The sequence below is a fragment of the Geospiza fortis genome, unplaced genomic scaffold (assembly GCF_000277835.1).
Source record: "Geospiza fortis unplaced genomic scaffold, GeoFor_1.0 scaffold196, whole genome shotgun sequence".
In the NCBI taxonomy this organism is placed as follows: Eukaryota; Metazoa; Chordata; class Aves; order Passeriformes; family Thraupidae; genus Geospiza; species Geospiza fortis.
In genome coordinates, this window is record NW_005054487.1 from 1,131,188 (window position 1) to 1,140,362 (window position 9,175).

Genomic DNA, 9,175 nt, shown 5'->3' on the forward strand with positions numbered 1-9,175 from the left:
CATTTTCAGAAGGCTTCAAACCTGTTTTTATTTTAGCATGAATGCTTTTTATTCATTCTTACAAAACTCCTGAGTTTCCACTTCAGGTCAGGAAAGTTTCCTCATAGGTCAGGAAAGACAAACAAAGTGCTTATTGGAATAGGCAGTTGCAGGTTTCTCTATTTATCCTTCTTTCTTTCTTGGTTTCTATGTCAATGACCTTGGTAGGAAATTCTTTCAGGGGTAAACATGGATCCTCTTATCAGACTTCTCTCTGGCTCACAGAAGTCACTGTAAAACCTCTTCCACACTTTTCCATTGAGAGATCCAGTAAGCTTTGGCCAATATTGCTTTGCTTCTCTTCTTAAATCCTGCTTGCCAGCCTCCTAACTTCACTGGTACCATGGTTTCTGAAGTTTTAGATACCAAACCACTTGTGTGCATTTAACAAATATAGAACGCTGACTTGAAGTCCAGATGTGGTCAGCAGCTTTTCATATATATGATAATCACACAGCAAATATTTTGCTTTGAGTCATAACCCATGCAAATGAAGAATATACCTCTTTTTCTTAGCAAAGTAGTTTTCTTTTCAAGCTCTTTGGTCCCGGGAAGTGCAAGCAGTCTAATTGATACGTATTCCTTGTGCTCCATCCTTTGATGCTGCCTGGTGACAGTGCTGCCAGGAGCTACTAAACTTGCTGACAATGTTTTCCTGGCTGCACCTGGCAGGCAAACTCATTTTTTGCCCTGTCTGCTTACAGCTTTTCCTTCTGAGCTCTTAAAATTTATTTTTCATCTTGTTACTGAATAACTAGAGGGTGATGCCTTTTGTCAGTGGCAGAGCCATGAATTTATTATGTAATTTTCACAAAAGAATTCATACTATCTCCTATCTCACTCTCTTTAAAAAAAGATAATTAATCCTGCATATCTTGTTAAAGGTTTAATTTGAGTACAGGGGAAAGAAGGTGCAGGCAGCTGTCCTGTGTGCTAAGGCAGAGAACCCAAGATTCATTGGTTCTTTTTCACTCAGCCAAGGATAGCAGGAGATTTTAGGGAGTAAGAGAAGAAGGATGAAGTAAAAATGTTTGGTTTTTTTTTTTGGACTCTTTGCAAGACACAGTTAGGTTTACCTTCCTGCCATCCTGGATTGTGTGGAATTCTTTCAGCCTGGGTGGGATACTGCTCCTGTTCAACTATGGTACAGACACAAGGGTCCATCTGCCTTGTGTGCCAATAAAGGCTTTTTCAATATTTTTTCAGTTCTCTCATTTTTCCCTGATCTTTTTTTGGGAGTGAGAGGGATGGGGTGGCTCTTTGAAGCCTCTCAGTCCTGGGGTGTTGCAGAAGTAGAGACACTCAGGGAAGAGGAGGGGGGGTGTTCTTATTTTACATCTCCTGTCTCCTGATGCATCCATTAAAAATTCGCTGTGCTCTGGAGTGGGAATGCTATAAACTGAAATCATGAATCCCTGGTGCAAAGGGTGCTGTTTGTTACCCTGTGCTCCTCAGGGAGATGGAGAGGTGCTTGTGTTTCACACCACAATAAAGCTGGGAATCCTCCAAGTGAACAAAGAGCAGTGACATCTAAAAGGGGAGTTTGATCCTTTACAAAAATGCAACACAGCATAAGAAATCCTTATTTTTTTTTTATTTCAAGGCCTCTTTTAAGGGTGTTGTTGATTTTCCTTGTGTCATCAGGGTGTGTCTGTAGAGATTGCCTAGCCTGCTACCATAGCTGGAGCTAACAAATCCATGCGGGATGCACTGTGCCCTCCTCATCAGTCTCGTGCTTTCCTTTGTCCTGCTTGAAAGGCAGCCTGTGAGCTGGGGTCTGAATTTCACCCCCTGCCCTTGTGGTGTGTGAATGAGTGAGTGAAAGTGCTGCTGGCATGTGAGTGTGCTTTGTTCCCTCCTCCCAGGGAGCACCGGGGCTGGGAAAAACGGGTTCTCCATGGGTGTTATTCCCTTATTCAGCATCAGCAGATTGGAGCAAAGCGCACTTTGAGAAATGAATATTCAAGTATAATACATTTATTAGCCTAGTAGTTTTGTAAATAAGTATTTTACCCTTTACTAAATCTTGGTCTAGGAGCTCTACATCTATATCTGCGCTGAATGCATCAGGTTCCTTGAAATAAAAGGCCAAGTCTGGGTGTTCAAACCAGAAAGCACATTTGCCTACGGGTACCTACATTTTGGAATTGAAGAATTAAAAATGAAAATAAAAAAATCTGCTACTTTTGCAGCAAAGTACATGACTTCTGTATGTTTAATTATATTTTTGCAACATTATGGGGTGGTTTGGTGTAATTAGTTTAGGCAGACAAAGTACAAACTGGAATGCTATAGTACTGTATGAAGAATATATTCCTACTATTCTAAAATAGTTTCTTAAGTGATTTGTTTTTTTTTTCTGCTTCCCTGTAGATTAAAGCAAAAAATTATGACAAGGTGGAAAAGGTGAGTCATATTAATATATGTAATATATCTCTATAGCAAGAGCAAGTACCTTGTGATTGGGCTAAATCAGATTGAAAAAACTCTGTAGCTGTCATTGGATGTGAAACACAGATAAAAAGTAGCACTAAAGTTGACTTGTTGCTGCCAAGCTCTAATCAGTGACATGTGCAGGGGGATTTCTCTGCTTAATTCTCTCCAGTTCCCTTGCATAGCATGGAGATGCTTTAAACAAAAGAATGAGTAGTTTATCTTATTCTTCCTTGTAAATCTCAATCGTAATTAGAAGGGTTATTTAAATTCATTTTGTATGGCTTTAAAAGTAGAAACCTAATTTCTGTGTCTGGAATCCTGATCACGTCTTCTTGCTGTATTGCACAGTTATTTCAGCGCTGCCTTATGAAGGTTTTACACATTGATTTATGGAAATGTTACCTTTCCTATGTACGAGAAACCAAGGGGAAGCTACCTAGTTACAAGTAAGTTCCCAGAGTTGCTCTGAATTATTCTAGTTTTATGGTGGATCTCTTCTTGATTTTTGACCAGGGGATGGGGAAGAACTTGGGTGACAAATCTGTCTGGGGATTTTCTGTTGGGAGGGGTTAATATATAATCTGCATTTAGAAAACATTCAAGTCTCTTTAATTGAGCTTGCTGGGTAAAATTGGTTCCTTAGTCTGGATTCCTCTAACAGGATGGGAAAAGAGCAGTGGAAGAGCTGGTATATCAATGCCAGTTCCCTGCAGATGGGATTGGTGCTTAAGCCAAAAACCTGAAACACCTGAAACACATTTCTTCTTCTTTGTCCTTGCCCTCCATGTCCTGTTTAGTCTCCACAAAATTAGCACTGGTTCCAGCTGAGACCAGTAGCAGTAAAGAGTTCAGGAATTGGAGGAAGTTTTGGAGCACATAAAAAAAGTCATAAAATTCAGGGTGTCAGAATTTTGGGGTATGTTAATCTTCATCCCTTTTCAGTTATTACATTTTGCTTGTTTATATTCTTGTGGGTTGAGTTTCAAAAAATACCAGTGACTTCCAGCATCTATAAACTGTTTCTTCCCCAGCCCACCATAATTTCTTTGCACTATAATTGGCAAAATGAGTAATGCATTAACAAAGAAAATAAGTGAGGGGTTTTAATTTATTTTTGCATTACTGTTTTGAAATGGTTTTAGAAGATTCAGTTTGCCTTTCCTCTGTTTCTCCTTTAAATGTGGTCAAGGTACTGAAGTGTGTTTGAGTAAAGAAAGCTAGGAGAAAAGTTGGGGAGAGGAAAAAAGAGCTTTCGCTGAAACTTAACCAAGGAAATTCTGTAAACATTTTAAAATTGAGGGAAAATACTTGGAATTTGGGGAAAATAAATAGTGTGAAGTATTCCGGGCAGTTTCCACACAAGGGAGCTACTCCTAATTGTCCCAGCCTTCTGGGGCTCCTGGAGAATTACAAAAAGGTTTGGGGAATTCTGAGGGGAAAAAATAAGAAACCATGGGTGCTTCTGTCAGCTGAGAAGATGTGGAGAGCAGTTGGTTTCTTCTCAGCTTCATATCATATTTGTGGATTTCCACTGACTTGGGGTGGGCCAGGAACTGTTAAAATGCTGGATTGCCACCAATGAATTTATAATTCTTGAATAAAACAAACAACCAAAACCCCAACAGAATCTGAATAAGGAATTTAAAGCTATCTGAATACCAGTTTTTGCTCTCACCTGTTGAATATTTCTCATTCCTTGATGTTTGGTTAGAACTTGCTGCACAAAAGAATACTCTTAAATAAAGAATTTTTAAAATACTAAACACTTGCTTTATGGTCTTTGTGGTTCTTTTCCTCAGAGAAAAAATGGCTCAGGCATATGATTTTGCTCTGGATAAGATTGGCATGGAAATCATGTCATACCAGGTATGTTTTCTTGATCAAAACACATTTTATTGCTAACTTTATGACAAGTACAGCTAACCGTTGGTTTCACCATATGTAATATTTTTTCTCACCTAGATCTGGGTGGATTACATCAATTTTTTGAAAGGCGTGTAAGTACCTGAAAATTCACTTTTTTTGAAGCTCAGTTGATGCAATGCTGATGTTCCTGCCAGTTGTGACCTGTCATAGCTGACGTTGCTCTCTCTCCCCACCGTTTAGAGAAGCAGTAGGATCTTATGCAGAAAACCAGAGGATCACAGCTGTCCGTAGGGTTTACCAGCGTGGTTGTGTCAACCCCATGATAAACATAGAGCAGCTCTGGAGAGATTATAACAAATATGAAGAGGTAACCAATAATTGATTCTTTGTGACATTCAGAAAGAAGTAATTATCCTGTAATCAAATATGGTGCCCAAGCCATATCCACTAAACACATATGTATAAAAGAGATGACCAGCAGTAAAAACACGGTTTTGTGTGCAGTATGTACCAACTCCTGTGGCAAAAAAATCACTCCTGAGTGATTTTTAAATTTCTTTCAAAGACCCTCCATGAGGTTCATTTGACTGTCCCATTTCCCAGCTGGCCCAGTGGCATTGCTGGTAAATGGGTGAGTGAGACATCACTGGAGCAGCTCAGCTGGCAGTGAGGACTTGTGTCCCCAAGGAGGCACTCCCCTCCTTTCACTCAGAGTCAAATGGCATTCACCTGGGATGGTTTGGACTTCCTCCACGGCATTAAGTTACATGCTCTCAGTACCTAAAAATGCTCCTCACCATCCTCCACCTGAGGCTGTTCCAGCATCCCTTCAAGTGAGTCTGCTCCCACACTGCCTTCAGCTCAGCTCTCTGCCCTTTCAGGCCAGTTTGTAGCCTCACCTTTAGAGTGTGTTTTTAAACACATCTGGTGACCAAGCAGCCCCAGCCAGCAGCAGTGTGAGTGCAGAGCTGATGTGGATGCCCTGGTGCTCAGCACTGCCCAGCAGGGATGCTCATAGAGCACTGGTCCTGCTGGCTGTGCACAGGCGTGGTTGCTGTGGCTCCCTGTGCCCTGAGCAGCAAAGAAGGGCCAGTTCCTCTTTCCTTGTTGCTGATTATGCAAGTTGTGAGCTTGGTGCCCTCTCATGTTAATAAGGCCGTGGTGCTTAGCTGCTGGGAGAACCTCTGGGTGGGAGAGCTCCAGGCATCTCCAGCCACCAGCGTGTACCATGGCAGCTCATTGCCCCGTAGGTGTTTGGGGACACCGTTGCTGTCCACAGGGAGGATGCCCAGGATACACCTTCTCCAGTGTAGGAAAATCCCCAGCACAGCTTCCCCATAAAGCATCCCTTTCCCTCCCACACAGCCAGCAAAGGCTGTCACTGCTGGTTCCTCCTGCTCTCTTTGTACGTGGGGAGGCTGCCAGAGCCTCAGAGCTGTCCAGGTCCCAGCTCTGGCTGACCCCTGGAGCTCCAGCAGCCCCTCAGGCTGTTTGAGCTGCTGGGAGCTGAGGGCCAGTGCTCTGCTGGGGCACAGGGATCTGCCTGTCCTGGTGTGGCTCCTCTGACCTCAGGGGCAGGGCTGCTGCTCACGGGTGTCCTGGCACAGGGAGATAAATGCTCCTCACCAGAAGGGCTCTTTGAGGGGGAGGGATTGCCCATGTCAGCAGCCCAACAGCACAGAGGCTTCATGCAGGTCTCAGTATGGAAAAGTAATGGCCATTTGCTGTAATTTGAGCTTTCCTTCAGCTCAGCTGTAGCCACCAGGTAACAATACCAGCCTGTCAGTCACCAGTCTTTAATTAACTAAATGGTCAAAAGTGGCAGAGCTTTTAGGGAGACGTGGCTCGGTGACAAACCTGCACGGCTGCTGAGCTGGGAGTGCATCCTGGGAGAGTCCTGCTGTACCCTCAGCCTGGTCCTGGCTTAGCTGGGGCACTGTGGGCTTTGTGTGCCACATGGCCCAGTGTGCCATCCCAGACAGTGCCTTGGCTTCTGCAGTGAAGGCAAAGCTCCCTTTGCTTCCCAGCTCAGGGGCCTCTTTGCACTTGGACTGAAAGCTGTGCACATCTTCTGCCCAGTCCTGCCAACCACACCAGCACACCAGACACAGGCATAGCCAAGGGGTGGCTGCTTTTCCTGCCCAAGAGCAGCTCTTCAAGGTTTTGTTCTTGCCAGGAGCCTGTGCCCAGGGCCTGGCTGCCCCCAGCCCCTGCTGCTCTTGCAGAGCAGCACAGCAGAGCCCTCTGCATGTGTGTGCAGTCCTGGAGGCTGTCAGGCAGTGCTGACACATCCCAGCCCCAGCTGACAAAGGCAGGAGCCTTTGCATGGAACCATGTTCCATGTGTTGCATGGAACCTCTTTTAAGAGCTGTCAGTTCCTTCAGGAACAGAGGAGAAGGCAGAGCTCTGAGCCTGGAGGTCAATCCCTGGTACTCCTTGTACCAGAAAATCAAATTGCTCATATGTGGTCAGCTGTCACTGACCATCATTTAAGAGCAAAATTGTATATCACAAATTTTCCCACTTTCACCCACAACAGTTCATGTGAAGCTCATTGTATGTTTGAAAGTGATTAAACATAAGCTGAGTTGCTTCAGGTCACTTGAATTTTAGTAGTGAGGTCATCCTCTGATATAAGTTCTTGCCCATATATTTATTAGGTGAAATAAATATTTTGAGATTGGTATCTTAAAATAACTTTGTCTTTGCTCACTTTTGCATCCCCTTTCAAGCTCTTTCCTGCATAAAATAAGATTCAGTATGTCCAAAGGGAAATTGCACATTGCCAATTCCTTTTTTTCCACCCTTCTCCAGGGCATCAATATTCACTTAGCCAAGAAGATGATCGAGGACAGGAGTAGAGATTACATGAATGCACGACGTGTGGCAAAGGTACAACCTTCTGTTGACTTTTCTTTCTCCCATTTAACTCCACAAACCAGCATTAAACTTGGTTCTTACATCAAACAAAAGTGTGCACAGACTAGTAAGGCTGGCGTGCTAAAATATTTCCATTTGTTTTAGGAAGCATAACCTGAAGGAAGTGTTCAATGTGTTTAAATTCAAAGCCTTGCTTCTGTTTCAGGAATATGAGACGGTGATGAAGGGCCTGGACCGCAACGCTCCCTCCGTGCCCCCACAAAACACCCCCCAGGAGGCTCAGCAGGTGGACATGTGGAAAAAGTACATCCAGTGGGAAAAGAGCAACCCTCTACGAACAGAAGATCAAACTCTGATAACAAAAAGAGGTAATTAGATGTCTCTAGGGCGTAGAGAATTGTATTTCTCAGCTCCTGCAGAAGCCACGGCGTGATTTGGCGTTCAGGGATCGTGCTGGAGTAGATGTTGATGGAGTTTCTTGAATTGTGTGGGTGGTTTTTTATAAAAAAACAATCTAGATTTTGCTAAAGCCAAGCTGAAAGTAAGAAATGGATTTTGGGAGACAGTGCTATGGTTGTTTGCCACTGAACCTCTGGTGCAGGTCAGGGAACAGTAGATTGCAGCCTGATTTGATGGCTGATTTTGAGTGAGCTGTGCTTGTTCCTCTGTGGACAAGGCAGGTTTTAGCTGCTGGCTGTGGTTCACGAAGTTCCTGGCAGTATAAAAGAACTGCAGCAGTGACCATTGTATTCAAAGCCAATTAGTGTTGATGCTGTCTGATTTATTTGGTGAATTTTGCATTCCATACTTGGGTTGTACAATGGTGGCACCGTTTCCAAGGAGTGTTTCTCTGGTGTTTTGCCCACAGTGATGTTTGCCTATGAGCAGTGTCTCCTGGTGCTGGGCCATCACCCAGACATCTGGTATGAAGCAGCTCAGTACCTTGAGCAGTCCAGCAAGCTGCTGGCTGAGAAAGGGGTAAGCAGCTTGCCACTGGCTTTCTCTTCTTTCCTTGCTCTGCCATGCTGTACTCTCAGTTTTTCCTCAGAATCAAGGAGGGGGGGTGTGAAAAACAGTTGTGACACGTTCAGAATTTTCAAATGGGGAACCTAAAAATTTTAAGAAATAAAAATGTCTGCATTTTAAACAAGAATTGTGAAAAATTGTTTCAATCTTGGCCAGCTTTAGGCTTGGGGGATTTTTTGGGCCTGATTTTGTGATTCCTTAAGTACTGGGGAGATGATTATCTCTGTGTTGGAGCACTGAATGGAAATTCACTGGGGCTTGTCACACACAGAAGATATTCCATAAATTGGCCTTCGTTGTCACAGATGCTGAACAATTATATTATTATACTTATTTTACAACAGGACATGAACAATGCTAAACTTTTCAGTGATGAGGCTGCTAATATTTATGAAAGAGCGATCAGCACTTTATTAAAGAAGAATATGCTTCTTTATTTTGCATATGCAGATTATGAAGAGGTGAGCAAAAATAGTGATGTACTGACATTAAAATCCAAATAACATCTCCCATTTATACTGTCATTTATTGGAAACATACTGAGTATACAAAGTTCTGTAGAATTAATTTACTGATTCTTCTAGCCTTATTCTCGTTCAGTGTTTCTGAGAGGGAGCTGACAAAATGGAGAGGAAAAGCTATGAAAATCCACTCTCTTTCCATTTCAATATTGACTATATTTCTGAAATTATCATAAGGGTGAAATTCTTTAAAATTTCCATTTCCCAGAGCATCAGCTTCTTCACTTTTAAAGCGAGCATCAAGGGCACCTTTCCTGTCCGATTCTTGGGGAGGTGATGGTTTTTTTTGGCATGTGACAGAAGATGGGAGCCACCTTTGCTGCAGCTTTCTGGAGAAATCTCTTTCCCCAGGCCAGCACCTCACTGTGCAGCCTCCACAAGGAGCAGTGCCCCAGTGGTGTTTATTC

The 9,175-nt window shown here is 43.2% G+C and overlaps 1 protein-coding gene across 1 annotated transcript in view; it reads left to right on the forward strand.

Moving 5' to 3' along the window:
• Nucleotides 1-9,175, forward strand: part of CSTF3 (cleavage stimulation factor subunit 3) — a 36,295-nt gene that overhangs the window by 18,198 nt on the left and 8,922 nt on the right. Inside the window, exons 4-12 of the mRNA XM_031063213.1 lie at nt 2,413-2,445; nt 2,824-2,921; nt 4,275-4,341; nt 4,438-4,472; nt 4,582-4,708; nt 7,156-7,233; nt 7,427-7,589; nt 8,090-8,199; nt 8,592-8,708. Of these exons, the coding sequence (XP_030919073.1) occupies nt 2,413-2,445; nt 2,824-2,921; nt 4,275-4,341; nt 4,438-4,472; nt 4,582-4,708; nt 7,156-7,233; nt 7,427-7,589; nt 8,090-8,199; nt 8,592-8,708 (828 nt within the window). The remainder of the gene's footprint in view (nt 1-2,412; nt 2,446-2,823; nt 2,922-4,274; nt 4,342-4,437; nt 4,473-4,581; nt 4,709-7,155; nt 7,234-7,426; nt 7,590-8,089; nt 8,200-8,591; nt 8,709-9,175) is intronic.